The 17973-nt window shown below is 40.2% G+C and overlaps 1 protein-coding gene across 1 annotated transcript; it reads right to left on the minus strand.

Annotated features, from left to right (window-relative positions):
* Window positions 1-14123: 14123 nt before the first annotated feature.
* Window positions 14124-15843, minus strand: LOC130465422 (uncharacterized). The gene is made up of 3 exons (XM_056834170.1): window positions 15653-15843; window positions 14961-15250; window positions 14124-14734 (listed from the first exon to the last, which is right to left on the minus strand). Exons 1-3 carry the CDS (start codon window positions 15841-15843, stop codon window positions 14124-14126), a joined length of 1092 nt encoding a protein of 363 aa, XP_056690148.1.
* Window positions 15844-17973: the final 2130 nt, after the last annotated feature.

Below are 17973 nucleotides of genomic sequence, written 5' to 3' on the forward strand. Positions count from 1 at the left end.
GCCATCATAGCCTACTCTTCTACAAGACCCATAATGGTCCCCAGTGAAGTTTTCCTCTACAAATTCCAAGTACAAGATTCAAAGTACAAAGATTCAAAATTCAAGTCCTATAATCTCTAACCGAGCAAGGTTGTGCCAAGAAAGGCATCTACAATTCCAAAGTACAAAATTCAAGCGGACCTAAGCTCTGGGAAAATCGAAGAATTTCAAGATTTTAAGAGTCAGTAAAAATCTCTTCTCCCCGGTGAGCATATCCCTAGAGGATCAACTCCGGGTATTTAAAATTCAAAATTCAAAATTCAAAAATTCAAGATTCAAATTTTCGATGCAAAGCTTCGTCCTAAACTAAAGGCAGAAAAGCAGTACAAGTACAAATCAGAGTCGTCACAACCGCACGGAGGTAGACTCTATCCTTTTCCTAACGCGTGTCTTATGTAAGTACCCGCGTACAAAGAATGGTCTTGATTACAGAGCATCTTGACCATTCTCCGTCCATTTCGAAATACTTTGACTTGCGCTTTCTTAACCGAACGTTCAGTCAAAGTGGGGGCTTCTTTAGACACCAAAATTGTGTCTCCCCTAAAGTCCAATGACAATATCGTCAATAGGTTTAGGCGATTGATTTTCATGTACAAGCGACCAGTTGCAAAGGACATATTTCAATTCAATTCTGAACTTTCGTTCAAAATTCAAGTACAAGTCTCAAAGCAAACACAATTCCAATCCAATCAAATTCTAATTCCAAAGATCCAAATCCAATTCATAATTCCAATCCATACAAGTTCAATTCCTAAGTTCAATTTCTATTCCAAACTTCCAATTAAAAGATACAAACCTTGGGCCCAAATCCTAACCTCGGGTTCCAATTCAAGCCTAAACACATTTCCAAAATAAAATTTCAAAATCCAAGTTCAATATCAAGAAACGGATGCCACCATCATTCTTTGTGGCATTTTTCCACTCAAAATCATATAAGGAAAGTCAAATTCGGGCGCCGGCCCCAAAACCGAGCATTTCGGGCGCCGACCCGTAAAATCGAGCAAAACCCGTACAAATCAGAAATCTCAAGAAGCTTCCTCAAAAATACATATTTCAAATACATAAATATCAATTCCTTAACCTCCAAGAAAAAGGAAGGAAAAGGTACAAAGAGCATCTTTTGCAAAACGCCCAAAAGGACAAAAGCGGCGCGCTGGCTTGTGCCAACTATCCTGTGCCACGTCAGCAGCGCCATACGCCAGGGCCTGCGCCTGGCGCAGCTTTGCCCTAATCCCAGCAAGCTTTCCTATAAATACCCCCCTTTTTCTACGAAAAAACGGAGAAAGAATCCCTCAATTCTGAGTAGCGAAGCTCTACCAACTTCAAAACTCTTCAAAATTCAATATTCAAATCCTTCAATGTTCAAGCTTCTAATCCTTATTCAACATAAAATCTCTACAAAGAACACTCATACAAACACTTCAAGATACAATTTCAATGTTCTAATGTCCTAAGTGTTAGGTTATGATACATATGACAATTCATAAATCATGCGGAAAAACCATTTAGCCAGGAACACATATTATTCACACATAATCATATAGCATAATTTAGATGCATACTCTTTGTTGCGTGCCTTCCCTAGCTGCGCCCAAACCGAACAAGAACAAGTCTTTAGGACTCCAAGTGTCGTCCCTCCGTAGATAGTCCACAGCACGTCCGGATCCGCCTTAAGATTGACCAACTAGAATCGCCCTTAAGGTACTAGAATTTTCGGCACTCTTAGGTAAGAAATATGGCTGAATTTTTCTCTCAAAACTCACTTTGAATACTTGAATTAATCTCTGAAAATATGTGACCCTATGCACGTATTTATAGAGTTATGGAAAGGGAATTGGAATCCTAGTAGGATACGAATTAATTAAACTTAGAATTCTACAAGAACTCTAATTAATTAATTTATCCTTCTAGGAATAGGAATTTAATCATATAGCAATTCTAATAGTTTTAGGAATCGTGCATGAACACAAACTCACACACACACACGGCAGCCACAAGGGCCGCCCATGCGCGTGCGTGCGAGCAGCAGCCCACGCAGCGAGGCCCACGCAGCCGTGGCCTTGGCGCGCGCTGGGCCTGCCTTGCGGTAGGCCTGGGCGCTGCCTTGGCTGGGCTTGTGGCGCGCGTTTGGCTTGCTGGGCGATGGCCCGACTTCGTGCTGGGCCTTCGTCCGGCAGGCCTCGTCCGATGCTAATTCGTACGATACGCTTCCGATTAAATTCCCGGTTCCGGAATTCATTTCCGATACGAACAATATTTAATATTTCCGATTCCGGAATCAATTTCCGTTTCGAACAAATATTTAATATTTCCGTTTCCGGAATTATTTTCCGATTCCGATAATATTTCCGATTCTGACAATATTTCCGTTTCCGGCAATATTTCCGATTCTGGTAATGTTTCCATTTCCGATAATATTTTCCGATACGTACCATGTTTCCGTTTCCGGCAACATCTACGACTTGGATAATATTTATATTTCCGATACGATCCATATTTCCGTTTCCGGCAATATCATCGTTTCCGGAGTATTCATTTCTTGCCTGTGACGATCTCAGCTCCCACTGAAACCAAGATCCGTCGATTCCGAATATCCATAGATGGAGTATCTAATGCCATTAAATACTTGATCCGTTTACGTACTATTTGTGTGACCCTACGGGTTCAGTCAAGAGTAAGCTGTGGATTAATATCATTAATTCCACTTGAACTGAAGCGGCCTCTAGCTAGGCATTCAGCTCACTTGATCTCACTGAATTATTAACTTGTTAATTAATACTGAACCGCATTTATTAGACTTAACATAGAATGCATACTTGGACCAAGGGCATTATTTCCTTCAGTCTCCCACTTGTCCTTAGGGACAAGTGTGCATTTCCTAATTCCTTTGTCGCTTGATGCTTGCTCTTGAACATAAGGTAAGAGTTGTCATCCTTATTATGTCCAGAGGTGTTCCTCGGTTTCAGAGTTCAACTGATCAAATAAACAGATAATCATAGCCTATGATTCATCCGAGCACGGCCATGCATTTCACAGTTTCTAGCTCTCCGAGTGGCCTTGTACAACTTTTAAGCATCTCATCCCGATTTATGGGAGGACAATCCCAATCTTGCGATCTTGAGATTAGACTTCGTTTGATAGGTGATTACCTGAGCGTTGCCTTTATAGCCTCCTTTTACGGTGCGACGGTTGGTCAACGTCAAAGCAACCAGTTCTCAAACAAGTAATCTCAAATCACTCAGGTATTGAGGATTTAGTGTCTAATAATTTAATGAAATTTACTTATGACAGACTTTCATCTCTTACAGTAAAGTTTCATAGGTCTTGTCCGATACTAGTCTTCCCAAAGTAAGTATCTATGCAAATGATTATGACATTGCCATGTCCACATGGTTCAAGAAACAGAACTACTAGTCATCTTGCATTCTAGTCGTCTAATGTTTTCTATGCGTCCAATTTTATAGAAAACTCCGACTAGGGACCATTTTCAACCTTTGACATTCAAGTTCACTTGATAGACATTTCTTAGTCACAGGACTGGTCCTGACAGTCTATCTTGAATATATCGTCAAATTGAAGGGACTCATCATTTAATAAACCACAAATTAAATGGAAAAATGAATTCTCTTCATTTATTGTGAATGATTAACCAATAATGTTTTACAAAGATTTAAACTCTAAAACTTCAAAACATTAAACAGAGACATCAAAGCCATTCTCCAATATGCTTGATTCCCATAGCTGCAGTGTGCGAGTTGTGCTTCGCCTGCGGCAGAGGTTTAGTCAATGGATCTGATATGTTGTCATCAGTTCCAATTTTGCTTATCTCGACTTCTTTTCTTTCAACGAACTCTCGTAGAAGGTGAAATCTACGAAGTACATGCTTGACTCTCTGGTGGTGTCTAGGCTCCTTTGCCTGTGCAATAGCTCCGTTATTATCACAATACAGGGCTATTGGTCCTTTAATGGAGGGGACTACACCAAGTTCACCTATGAACTTCCTTAGCCATATAGCTTCCTTTGCTGCTTCATGTGCAGCAATGTACTCCGCTTCAGTTGTAGAATCCGCAATGGTGCTTTGCTTAGCACTTTTCCAGCTTACTGCTCCTCCGTTGAGGCAGAAGACAAACCCAGACTGTGATCTGAAATCATCTTTGTCGGTTTGGAAACTTGCGTCCGTATAGCCTTTAACAATTAATTCATCATCTCCACCATAGACCAGGAAGTCATCTTTGTGCCTTTTCAGGTACTTCAGAATGTTCTTGGCAGCAGTCCAATGCGCCTCTCCTGGGTCTGACTGGTATCTGCTCGTAGCACTGAGTGCGTACGCAACATCCGGGCGTGTACATATCATAGCATACATTATTGAACCAATCAATGATGCATATGGAATCCCATTCATTCGTCTACGCTCATCAAGTGTTTTTGGGCACTGAGTCTTGCTTAGAGTTATTCCATGAGACATGGGTAGGTAGCCTCGCTTGGAGTCCGCCATCTTGAACCTATCAAGCACCTTATTGATATAAGTGCTTTGACTAAGTCCAACCATCCTTTTAGATCTATCTCTGTAAATCTTGATGCCCAATATGTACTGTGCTTCTCCTAGATCCTTCATCGAAAAACATTTCCCAAGCCAAATCTTGACAGAGTTCAACATAGGAATGTCATTTCCGATAAGTAATATGTCGTCGACATATAATACTAGGAAAGAAATTTTGCTCCCACTGACCTTCTTGTATACACAAGATTCGTCCGCGTTCTTGATGAAACCAAAGTCACTGACTGCTTCATCAAAACGTATATTCCAGCTCCTGGATGCCTGCTTCAATCCGTAGATTGACTTCTTTAGCTTGCATACCTTTTTAGCATTCTTTGGATCCTCAAACCTTCAGGCGGTGTCATAAACACAGTTTCTGTTAAAACGCCGTTTAATAAAGCAGTTTTGACATCCATCTGCCATATTTCGTAATCGTAATATGCAGCGATTGCTAACATTATCCGAATGGACTTGAGCATTGCAACTGGTGAAAAGGTTTCATCGTAGTCCACACTGTGGACTTGCCTGTAACCTTTTGCAACCAATCTAGCTTTGAAAACTTCAAGTTTCCCATCCTTGTCCTTTTTCAGTTTGAAAACCCATTTGCTTCCAATGGCTTGGTAGCCATCTGGCAAATCGACCAAATCCCATACTTGGTTTTCGGACATGGAGTCTAATTCAGATTGCATGGCTTCTTGCCATTGCTTGGAGCTAGGGCTCGTCATAGCTTGTTTGTAAGTCGCAGGTTCATCACTTTCAAGTAATATAACGTCATAGCTCTCGTTCGTCAAAATACCTAAGTACCTTTCCGGTTGAGATCTATATCTTTGCGATCTACGCGGGGTAATATTTCTAGATTGACCATGATTCTCACCAGATTCTTCTAAAGATCTCTGAGTTTCATCCTGAATGTCATCTTGAGCATTCTCTAGAGTTTGTTGTTCGACTCGAATTTCTTCGAGGTCTACTTTTCTCCCACTTGTCATTTTGGAAATGTGATCTTTCTCCAAAAAGACACCATCTCGAGCAACAAACACTTTGTTCTCAGATGTATTGTAGAAGTAATACCCCTTTGTTTCCTTTGGATAGCCCACAAGGATACATTTGTCAGATTTTGGATGAAGTTTGTCTGAAATCAATCGTTTGACGTATGCTTCACATCCCCAAATCTTCAGAAAAGACACATTTGGAGGCTTTCCAAACCATAATTCATATGGAGTCTTTTCAACAGCTTTAGACGGAGCTCTATTTATAGTGAGTGCAGCTGTATTTAGTGCATGTCCCCAAAATTCTAATGGAAGTTTGGCCTGACCCATCATTGACCTGACCATGTCTAGCAAGGTTCTATTCCTCCATTCTGACACACCGTTCCATTGTGGTGTTCCAGGAGGAGTCAATTCTGATAGAATTCCACATTCTTTCAGATGGTCATCAAATTCATAGCTCAGATATTCACCGCCTCTATCAGACCGCAGTGCCTTAATCTTCTTGCCTAATTGATTCTCTACTTCACTCTGAAATTCCTTGAATTTGTCAAAGGATTCAGACTTATGCTTCATTAGGTAGACATAACCATACCTACTGAAGTCATCAGTGAAAGTGATAAAGTAGCTGAAACCACCTCTAGCATTTGTACTCATTGGTCCACATACATCTGTATGGATTAAACCCAATAGTTCATTTGCTCTTTCTCCAACTTTAGAGAAAGGTTGCTTTGTCATTTTGCCAAGTAAACATGATTCGCATTTACCATAATCCTCTAAGTCAAATGGTTCTAGAATTCCTTCCTTTTGAAGTCTTTCTAAGCGTTTCAAATTTATATGGCCTAATCGACAATGCCACAGATAGGTGAGATCTGAATCATCCTTTTTGGCCTTTTTGGTATTTATGTTATATACTTGTTTGTCGTGATCTAATAAATAAAGTCCATTGACTAATCTAGCAGATCCATAAAACATCTCTTTAAAATAAAACGAACAACTATTGTCTTTTATTAAAAAGGTAAATCCCTTAGCATCTAAGCAAGAAACTGAAATGATGTTTTTAGTAAGACTTGGAACATGGAAACATTCTTCCAGTTCCAAAACTAGCCCGGAGGGCAACGACAAATAGTAAGTTCCTACAGCTAATGCAGCAATCCGTGCTCCATTTCCCACTCGTAGGTCGACTTCACCCTTGCTTAACTTTCTACTTCTTCTTAGTCCCTGTGGATTGGAACATAAGTGTGAGCCACAACCTGTATCTAATACCCAAGAAGTTGAATTAGCAAGTATACAGTCTATAACGAAAATACCTGAAGATGGAACGACTGTTCCGTTCTTCTGATCTTCCTTTAGCTTTGGACATTCTCTTTTGTAATGGCCTATTCCATCACAATAAAGACAGCTTGATGTGGACTTGTCCTGCTTTGATTTAGCATTGCCCTTGGACTTTCCACCTTTCTTGAACGGTCTCCTTCTAGCCTTGAGTAAATCTTTGGCTTCACAGTCCAGTATTATTTCAGCCTTTCTGACAAGGTGAATAAATTCTGCAACTGTTTCTTCTCTTGGTTCACTTAGGTATAGTTGCTTGAAGCGACCAAACCCACTGTGTAGTGAATTGAGCAAGACAGAGACTGCCATCCTTTCGCTTATTGGTGTTCCTAGTAGACTTAGGCGATCAAAATATGAACACATAAGATCCACATGGAACCTCAGTGGGACGCCTACCCTCTGTTTAGTGCGAAGGAGCTAAACATGTGTTTCTTGGACCTCCATCCTATAACACCTGTTGGGAGAACTAACCTTTAGACCAGACATTGATTCAATCAACTCATGGACGTTCAGGTCCCTGTCCTCCGTGCTTCCACGACAGATATCCCTCAGATTCTTGATGAGCGTAAAAGGTTCATAGGCTACAAACCTTCTAGCCCAATCATCAGGGATATTGTTCAGCATGAGACTCATAACCTTTTTGAGATCCGCATCCCAGGCGTAAAATCTCTCAGGGGTCATGTCTCTGGCATAGTAGCTTGGCATGGGATGTGATAGTACATACTCAAGTCCATTGAGTTTGACTATTTCAACTAGCTTAGCTTCCCATTCAAGAAAATTTGCCAGGTTCAGCTTGACCATAAGCTCAGAACCCATGATGATGTTTTGATTGTTGTTTGCCATATTAAAAACTACAATTGAAAAGAATAAACAAATAAGGAATCATTCACAGTTGCTCTTAATAAACTTAAATTCTAGCATACATGCATAATTCAATGTTTATTAAGCATTTTATTCAAGTTATGTGTTCCGGCAGGTGTGAATAAAATGATTCCAAGATCCTAAAATCATTGAAGAACTAAGCACAGTTTGTCGACTTAATCCTAGAACATCTTAGGTAAGCAAAAGCCTTTTGCTAATAGTCTAGAAACTATTCTTGGTTGATAGGTACGTCTAAGAACTTATTAGGTAAACCTATCGATTTTGCCACGACATAAAAGGACTCCTTACTTATATCGTTGAGTTTCACCAAAACTAACATGTACTCACAATTATTTGTGTACCTTGCCCCTTTAGGACCAATAAGTAACACCTCGCTGAGCGAAAACTATTACTAGATTGATGTAAAGGATATCCAAGCAAGTGTATATTTTGGCATGGCACCTTTTAACTCAATTTTTAAGTTTGGAACTTAAGGCTTTTACTATGTTGGTTAGATTTTAAGTGAACTAAAATCCTTAATCATGCAACATAATCAAGCCACAATCTCATGCATAATTAAGACATATTTAAAGCAATAAATAACTTAAAGCATGCATAAGATAAATGTGATCTAGTATGGCCCGACTTCATCTTGAAGCTTTGACTTCAAAGTCCGTCTTGAAAATCTCCGTGGGAGGCACCATTTTCTTCAAATAGGATAAGCTATAACTAATTACAACTATTTGATGGTACGCAGACCATATTTGAATTGAAAAACAACTTTGGTACTTTAGACCAATTACATTAAAATTAATGGTACGCAGACCATACTTTCTATCCTATTTGGGCCATACTAGTCACTTCATAACCTGCAAAACAGTACATATACAATATATACCATTCACCCATTCATTATCATGAATGGCCCACATAGCTGGTTAGTAAAACACATTAAGCATCACGTAAACATTTGCAGCAATTAATCAAGGGCACCAATAATCTACAATTATTCAGTCCTTATTAATTCTAATCAAGTTGTTTTAACCTTAAGGATTCGTAGACCTAATCAAGAGTTTATGACTAAAAGGGCTCCCACTTAAACCAATAAATTCATATGCTTTACTAATTTTAAACATAAAAATGTATTTCTAGTCTAACCGGAAACATACAAATTTAATTAAAATTTAAAGCTCATATAAATTTATAATTGAATCCAAAAGTTTAATTTAATTTCAGTCGTATTTAAATTAATTCATGATTTTAATTTTAGTAAAATAATTAGAATAATTAAATTTATTATAATTACAATATTCAAAATTAAAATCCAAGAAAATAATTTAAATTATTAATTTTAAAATTAATTAAAATTACGTAAACTGAAAAATTTCAAATTAAACATTCAAAACGATCTAATCGCAACGCAAACACCCTACGCATTGCACGCCCATGGGCCGCACGCACACAGCCATTGCTGGCCATGTGCGCGCAGCCCATGCGCTCGTCGCATAGCTGCTGCATCTCCATCGCAAGCCATCGCACGCTGTGGTGCTTGCTGCGCGCGCGCCAGCCCTCGACGCACGCGAGCCATCGCTCGCTGTGCGCGCTCGCCAGCGCACGCTGCGCGCGCTCCATCGCTCTCTGTGCGCGCGAGCCATTGCTCGCTGTGCGCGCGAGCCATCGCTCGATGTGCGCGCGAGCCATCGCTCGCTGTGCGCGCGAGCCATCGCTCGCTGTGCGCGCGAGCCATCGCTCGCTGTGCGCGCGAGCCATCGCTCGCTGTGCGCGAGCAATTGCGCGCGTTCAACGCTGGGCGCAGCGCTCGTGGCACGCGAGCTTGCGCTCGCTGCGCGCGCTTGCGCGAGGCAGTGCGCGTTGTGGCGCAGCTCGCTTGCTGCCCACACGCGACTGCCATGGCTTGCCTTTCGCCCATGCCCATACGTCCATAGCTCGTGGCCCACGACACAAGGCAGGGCTGCTGCCTTGTGCTCGTGCACCATGCCTTGCTCATTGCATTCGTGCCGCATGGGCGACGAGCTCCCTTGCTCGTCGTCGCATGCCCGCACTATACAACACCCCTTAAGGGTAACACGAAGCGTCCATTGCTTTGTGCGTGCAATTTATATGAACGAATCGCATAAAAAATTTAAAATTTATTTTTAAAATTAATGACAAATTAATAAATAATATTAATTTCATAATTTTAGGGCGAAAAATCGAAAATTTATTATTCAATTGATTTCCGATTATTATGGATTCAAGCCTAGGTCATAAAAATTTAAAATTTATCATAAATTTACAATTTTTATGGTGGTTTTTAATCATAGGTTTCTAATTAAATTATAATTAATTATGAAAATCAAATTAATTCTAAATTATTCTAATTTTCAACAAATTAATCATAATTACAAATTAGATTGCATAATTAACAAGGCTAGGCATTCAAACTTGTTAAACATATACAGTAGGTCAATCAAAAATTCAAGATTTATCAACAAGAATCGCAAATATTTAATTTAACATCTTAAATTTACGAAATTTTGCATTCGAAAAACTAAAACCTTCGAAAAGTCATAGTTAGGCTTCGAATTTGAGAATTCTGGGTTCGGCAGAAAAATCACTCGATTTGGATGAGTAACGAAGAAACTGCCGAAAAACTGCGTACGTATAATTAAATAAACGCAATTTGCAATTAATTAACAATTACGAAAATTAATCACCCCTTTTAATTCTTGCAAATTTGTAATATTTAACCATGTTCATGCAATTTAGATTATGAAAATAATAAGGGGCTCGTGATACCACTGTTAGGTTATGATACATATGACAATTCATAAATCATGCGGAAAAACCATTTAGCCAGGAACACATATTATTCACACATAATCATATAGCATAATTTAGATGCATACTCTTTGTTGCGTGCCTTCCCTAGCTGCGCCCGAACCGAACAAGAACAAGTCTTTAGGACTCCAAGTGTCGTCCCTCCGTAGATAGTCCACAGCACGTCCGGATCCGCCTTAAGATTGACCAACTAGAATCGCCCTTAAGGTACTAGAATTTTCGGCACTCTTAGGTAAGAAATATGGCTGAATTTTTCTCTCAAAACTCACTTTGAATACTTGAATTAATCTCTGAAAATATGTGACCCTAGGCACGTATTTATAGAGTTATGGAAAGGGAATTGGAATCCTAGTAGGATACGAATTAATTAAACTTAGAATTCTACAAGAACTCTAATTAATTAATTTATCCTTCTAGGAATAGGAATTTAATCATATAGAAATTCTAATAGTTTTAGGAATCGTGCATGAACACAAACTCACACACACACACGGCAGCCACAAGGGTCGCCCATGCGCGTGCGTGCGAGCAGCAGCCCACGCAGCGAGGCCCACGCAGCCGTGGCCTTGGCGCGCGCTGGGCCTGCCTTGCGGTAGGCCTGGGCGCTGCCTTGGCTGGGCTTGTGGCGCGCGTTTGGCTTGCTGGGCGATGGCCCGACTTCGTGCTGGGCCTTCGTCCGGCAGGCCTCGTCCGATGCTAATTCGTATGATACGCTTCCGATTAAATTCCCGGTTCCGGAATTCATTTCCGATACGAACAATATTTAATATTTCCGATTCCGGAATCAATTTCCGTTTCGAACAAATATTTAATATTTCCGTTTCCGGAATTATTTTCCGATTCCGATAATATTTCCGATTCTGACAATATTTCCGTTTCCGGCAATATTTCCGATTCTGGTAATATTTCCATTTCCGATAATATTTTCCGATACGTACCATGTTTCCGTTTCCGGCAACATCTACGACTTGGATAATATTTATATTTCCGATACGATCCATATTTCCGTTTCCGGCAATATCATCGTTTCCGGAGTATTCATTTCTTGCCTGTGACGATCTCAGCTCCCACTGAAACCAAGATCCGTCGATTCCGAATATCCATAGATGGAGTATCTAATGCCATTAAATACTTGATCCGTTTACGTACTATTTGTGTGACCCTACGGGTTCAGTCAAGAGTAAGCTGTGGATTAATATCATTAATTCCACTTGAACTGAAGCGGCCTCTAGCTAGGCATTCATCTCACTTGATCTCACTGAATTATTAACTTGTTAATTAATACTGAACCGCATTTATTAGACTTAACATAGAATGCATACTTGGACCAAGGGCATTATTTCCTTCACTAAGCAATTTGGGAGTCCAAGCTTGGAAATCAGGTAACACCTAAATCTAGGTAAATTTCCGAGGACTCTCCAAATCAAAGTTTCTACGTTTCTAATTTCAAGTTTACTAATCCTATGATGTTCTTGTGTTTATTCATACACAATTGAACTAGGATATGTCAAAAAGTAGTAATCTTTGAGCGGATTTCATACTTGAAACCCCCCTCAAATGATCATCCAAACTCCTCCTACAGGTTTCAAGTTTCAATCTTTATGCTTTGTTTTCAAAAAAACATGATTAGTAAGGTTGATACTTTTACTCTTAAAAGTGTCACTTACAACAATCACACAATTTTACAAAATCAACACTTTATGTGATACAAATACAAAGTTTCAAGATTCAATGATGTTTAAGGTTGTTTGTAATCACTTCCTTAAACTAGAATCATCTTCAAAATAGGAGCACATCAAAGATGAAACCTTTTCAACATTAAAAGGTCCAATCTTTGAGATTCAAGACTCCTCATTTCAATATTCAAGTACAAGTTTCAATATTCAATGATGTTTAGGGTTGTTTGTAATCACTTCCCTAAACTAGAATCATTTCAAAATAGGAGCATATCAAAGTTAAAGCCTTTTCAACATTAAAAGGTTCAATCTTTGAGATGCAAGACTCCTAAGTTCAATATTCAAGTTCAATATTCAAGTTCGATATTTCAAGTTCAATATTCAAGTAAAATATTTCAAGTTCAATATTTCATGTTCAATTTCTATGTTCAAAATCTAGGACACTTTAGGATGAGCAACTCGTCCTAAAGTTGAGATTTTTAGTTTTGAATCCGTGTCGGATGCACTTATTCTTAAAGAGTCGTTTGGCGTTCGGATCTCATATGCTAAAGTTCAATTTCAATATCGCACCTTTTAATTATGCACTTCAATATCGCAATTTCAATAACGCTTTTCAATTATGCACTTCAATATCGCAATTTCAATAACGCCGTTAAATATTGCACCTTTCAATTCCGCACTTTCAATTATGCAACTTTACTTGCCTAGTCCTTCTAGGCAATGTGGTTTCCCACCTAGTCCATTTCTAGGTGGTGATGTACTTTACTAAATATGCACTTATTTTCTATTGTGATGTTGCTTTACTTGTTTATTGATTTCATCACCTCACATGCTAAATACAATAAAATACAAGGTTACACCACGCTTAACGAAGATAATTTGTTGGACAAACCGATCTTAGGTTCCCTTAAATTAACTTTTAAGCAAAGTGGTCACGATACAAAGTAGAAATTCTATTTGTTCAAGTACTAAATCCAAACCCACATAGTGTCATGACTAGGGTTATTCGAAAATGTTTCGTGCCATGCATTTGAATATAATTTCTAAAGCTCGCGGAATAAGCATTTCGTTCCCATGCCCAGATCTCACCCATCCGTTTCTAAGATTCAATGCCTTATCCGATATAGAGTCAACTTTGGTCTTTCCAAACGAGACCCTTAAAAAATGTTTGGTGGCGACTCCTTCAAAATCCAAAAATACAAAGGTTCTAAAGCCTCTCTCGTAGGGGAAATACAAAAAGTATGAGAGGAACAAAATAACCCCCTACAGTAAGTATTGCTTAATCTGTACTTTATACATGCTTCTTAGATTTTGGGTTATTCCGCTATCATGTTATGTATTTAACTGTAAACCCCTACATATGGATACTTAACCTCCCTGACCTTTTCTGTTTCAATCAAGTTTTGAACCTCTTCATCTATGATCTTTTTCCTTTCGGGTGCGAACTTCATTTGTTTCTGTTTGACTGGTTTGAAGTTGGGATCGACATTCAGTTTATGGATTATGACGTCTGGGCTGATTCCTAATATCTTCATGCGCCCAAGCGAAGCAATCTAGGTTTTCTCTTAGGAACGCCACTATCTGACTTCTGACGTTGTCAGGGAGCGACGCTCTGATCCTTACGACCTGGTCTGGCTTAGTCGGGTCTAATATGATCTCGTCGATCTACTGGTTTTCTGCCTCGTCTGACGTCGAACCTTGCTGTAATTGCTAGATGGATGGCTTTGATGGCTTAAGTGCAGTTTCGTTGCAGCGTTTAGCTTCACGTTGTTCTCCTTTGATTTCCATAACTCCCCACTTGGTAGGAAATTTGATTGACCGATGGTAGGTGGACGGGACCACTTTCATCTTGTGGATCTAAGGTCTCCCCAAAATGACATTGTATGCTGACGGGCAGTCTACGACGTTGAACTTGGTCATTATGTTGACGCCTTCTGCGTATGTAGGCAAAGATATCTCCGCTACTGTGCGCATCAACTCTCCACTAATCCTTACAAAAATTGTTGACCTTCTGACTATGTTCTTCTCGGCCAGCCTCATTTCTTGCAAAGCTTGCACGTTTGCAGAACTCCCGTTGTCGATTAGTATCCTTTTGATCAGGGTGTTGCCGATGGGAAGCGCTATTACTAATCCTTCGTGATGTTCCTGGTGTGCGTCGACTGAATCTGAGTCGTCAAAGGTTATCGACATGGCTATAAGATATTTGTCGAGTGCAGTCTCATTCTCGGTTTTCCCCTCTTTGACGGCTCTAGGATCTCCCATGTTTATCTTTTTAGCTGCAGAAGAGGTTAGTCCACACATATTTGAACCACCAGAAATAACATTTACCACTTTATTGTAATGCGGTGGCTCTGATCGGTGATTGGCGTTGGGTTGGCCTAGTTGGTCTTCTCCTTGTTGTAGGTCTCCTAGCCCTAGTCGCTCAGCAGCTCTTTTAAGTGCCCCCGCTTTAACAGATATGCGACCTCCTTTTTAAGGGAGATGCAATCTTCTGTTTTATAGCCGTTGTCGCGGTGGAACTCACACCATTTTCTCATGTCTTTCATGGAATCTGACCTGTTTCTTTTTCCGGGCCATCTAACAGCTCCACCTATATTTTGAAGGTCGTTGACGACTCCTCCGATGTCGACGTTGAAGCCGTGTTCAGAGATGTCGGGTAGTCGACCAACTCATTCTTGTAAACATTGTTAGTACCATTATATTGATTGAAATTTTGTACCTGGTTTTGCCGATTGTATGGTTGTTGTCGCCAACTGTTGTTCCTCGGGGTGTACGATCGTCTGTTGTTGCTGCCCCCTGTTGATCGTGGTTTTGTCGTCCGGGTTGCTTCGTCGTCATCCAAGCGCATCTGGGCACAAGCTTTAGATCTAGCCTCTTCGAACGCCGCACATGGATATTTGGTGATCTCCCGGTACAACTCAGAATTAGGGATGAGACCTCTTTTGAAGGCTTCGATAGCTGTCTTGACATCACAGTTTTTTATACTAATTTTTTCACAATTGAATCGGTTAAATTAATCACGTACCGATTCGGTGGGAGCTTGGACCAACCGATAAACATGGCTAGTCTGCTACTCTAGCTGACGATTGTTGGCAAACTGCTGGTAAAAAGACATTGATCAGGTCGGCGAGGCAGGATATGGATCCAGGGGTGATGTTCATGAGCCGCTCCAGCGCTGGTTCGTCGAGGGTACCTCCGAAGGATTTGCACATGACAGGTTCGATCAGGTCCCATGGAATGCCGATCTGCCCATCCGCTGCTTGTAGACGTTGACGTGTCGGTACGGGTCGGACGTTCAATCATAAAGGGTGGTCCAGATGGAGATCCTCAGCTGGTGCGGGATTGTCACTCTGGCGATCTCCTTGCAGAAGGGTGATGCGGCATACCCGTTGATCGGCTCGGTCTCCACCGATATAGGTGCTCCCGGTAGCTTGGACATCAGCTTCACCATCAACGAACTTTGTTTCTCCAAGAATTGCAGGCGACGGGTCAGGGGGTCGGGTGTTGGACCATCGTGGTCTTCTGGTTCTTCCTCATCGGACAGGGCCAACTCTTCCTCATCGTTGAGCTCAAACATCAGTTATTTAGCCTTTCCACCAATTTTGAAATGTGACTGATACTTACAACTTTTTGCAAACTCAAACTCCTTCTGGAGGGTTTCGACAGAAGTCTTAGAGGACATATTTTCAGATGTGAGGCGCTCGTTCTCTTCTTTTTAAATATCCAACTCTGTTTATTCTTTGACGTGGGCCGCTCAGATCTCCTCAAGTGTCATATCTCCGGAAGACATTTTGAGAGGGGTATTTTTGAAAAAAAAATTCTAAGGGAAACCTAACTAATGTCCCCACAGAGGGCGCCAAACTGTTTATGCCAAATTTCGTCTAAGGGGCGACACTTGGTTTTTGGATCGACACTAACTAAGCAAATAAATATGGAAAAACAAGAAAAAGAGAGACGACAAGGAGATGGTGACGCGGAAAATCCATGAATAGGGAAAAAAACCGAGGGTAGCAATGAGGCTACCAATCCACTAATATTCCTAATAATCTAAGTAAAAAGAGAGTGTTTTCCAATAATAATAAAGGTACAATGATTTCTTAATAATGACTAAACTGAAGAATAATATTGTATTGCTTGAGTTATCGTGTCTTCTGCTTGCTGCGGCTTCGTCCTTTTATAGCTCGAACCCAACGGATAGATTAGTTATTAGAATCCCCAAGAAATAGGAGGTCGTTGGACATCAGTTTCTCCACTTCTCTTGCCTGTCCTCAACGGTCCACTTAATCCTCGGCTACTTCTTTGACTCATTCAAACCTCTTGACGGCGCTGAACCTTCTGGGCCTTGATCTTACCCTAAATCTTGGTCGTCTATCCTTTGTCGTCGGTCGCTTGAACTTGCTCACGACCTTTCCAGGCGACACGTCCTACCCTGTAGTCACGACAATACCTGACGATATGACATGATCATACGACAAAACAGTTACGTCGTTAGTACAAAAAGCGGGATAAGAATGATCATGTCATTTCGAATTTGAGTCGGTTGGGTAAATCGCCGTGTCAATACATATAAAATTGCAGTTTAATTTTATGGTATGTTTGGAAACCAGAATTTCATTTGAAATTCTGGAATTGGCCCAAATCACTTGTTTGGAAATCCTTAGAATTTGAAATTGGATTTGGGCCAAATCCACCCCCTTAAAAAAATAAGTCCAAGTTTAAGAATTTTAAATCCCATCTCAAAGGTTGTCATTTCAAATTATTACTGGGCTCTCATGATGTTAGTCTCTCACCCTCTCACCCCTCTCTCTCCTCTTTACCCCCACCTTCCTAACGATCTCTCCCCTCTCCCAAAACCACCACCGTCTCAACCTCTACTTCTTCATCACCTCCTCTCTGTCATCTCCACCACCGCCTTCATGACGACCACCTCCATACATCCTCCTCCGTAACCGCCGCCTCCACCATTTAAGCGACTTCGACCACCTCTACAACCATCTACTAGCTTCGCCGTACTCCGCCGAGGATGGGTTGTTTGTTTTCTCATTGCGGCGTCGATGTCATCTTATCTATCCAAGTCTCTAATCCAAATCCACTCGATCTTCCAATTTCTCAAGCTAATCACATGAAAATCACTGATTTAAGAAAAAAGAGGAGATTGAGGAATGAAAAGTTAAGTTGTGCAGATGACAAATTAAAATTCGAATTACGTAACTGGTATATTGAATGAGCAAAACATATATTGTTACTGAGAATTAGAAGAAATAAAAATTCATAAGTAACATTTCATTTATTTGCCAGCACAATTGTAAATTAGTTGATTAATTTTTTGTTATTTGGAGTTCTTAGAGAGAGAGGGGTGAAATTTAAAGTTGATCGAAAATTCATTTTATTTTCAAACACGAGGAATTTGAAATGAATAATTTGAAATGATTAGTTTTTCCCAAACAAAGAATTTGGAATTGAATGTTAGTATTTCAATTTCCAGATTTAAAATGACTTATTTTAAATGAAATAAGTGTATCCAAACACTACCTTAGGTAACTTCAAGTTTAATCCGATCATTCTCACGTCGAGCCGATTTTGAGTAGCTCATCTACTAGTTATGTCGGTATATATATATGTTACACAACACCTTCGCTTTGATAATAATAAGTGCAATGTGCGGGGTACAAACTTTGAGATACTTTATCAACAAAAAGTATGAGCA

Source organism: Spinacia oleracea, chromosome 1 (genome assembly GCF_020520425.1).
Source record: "Spinacia oleracea cultivar Varoflay chromosome 1, BTI_SOV_V1, whole genome shotgun sequence".
Lineage (NCBI taxonomy): Eukaryota > Viridiplantae > Streptophyta > Magnoliopsida > Caryophyllales > Amaranthaceae > Spinacia > Spinacia oleracea.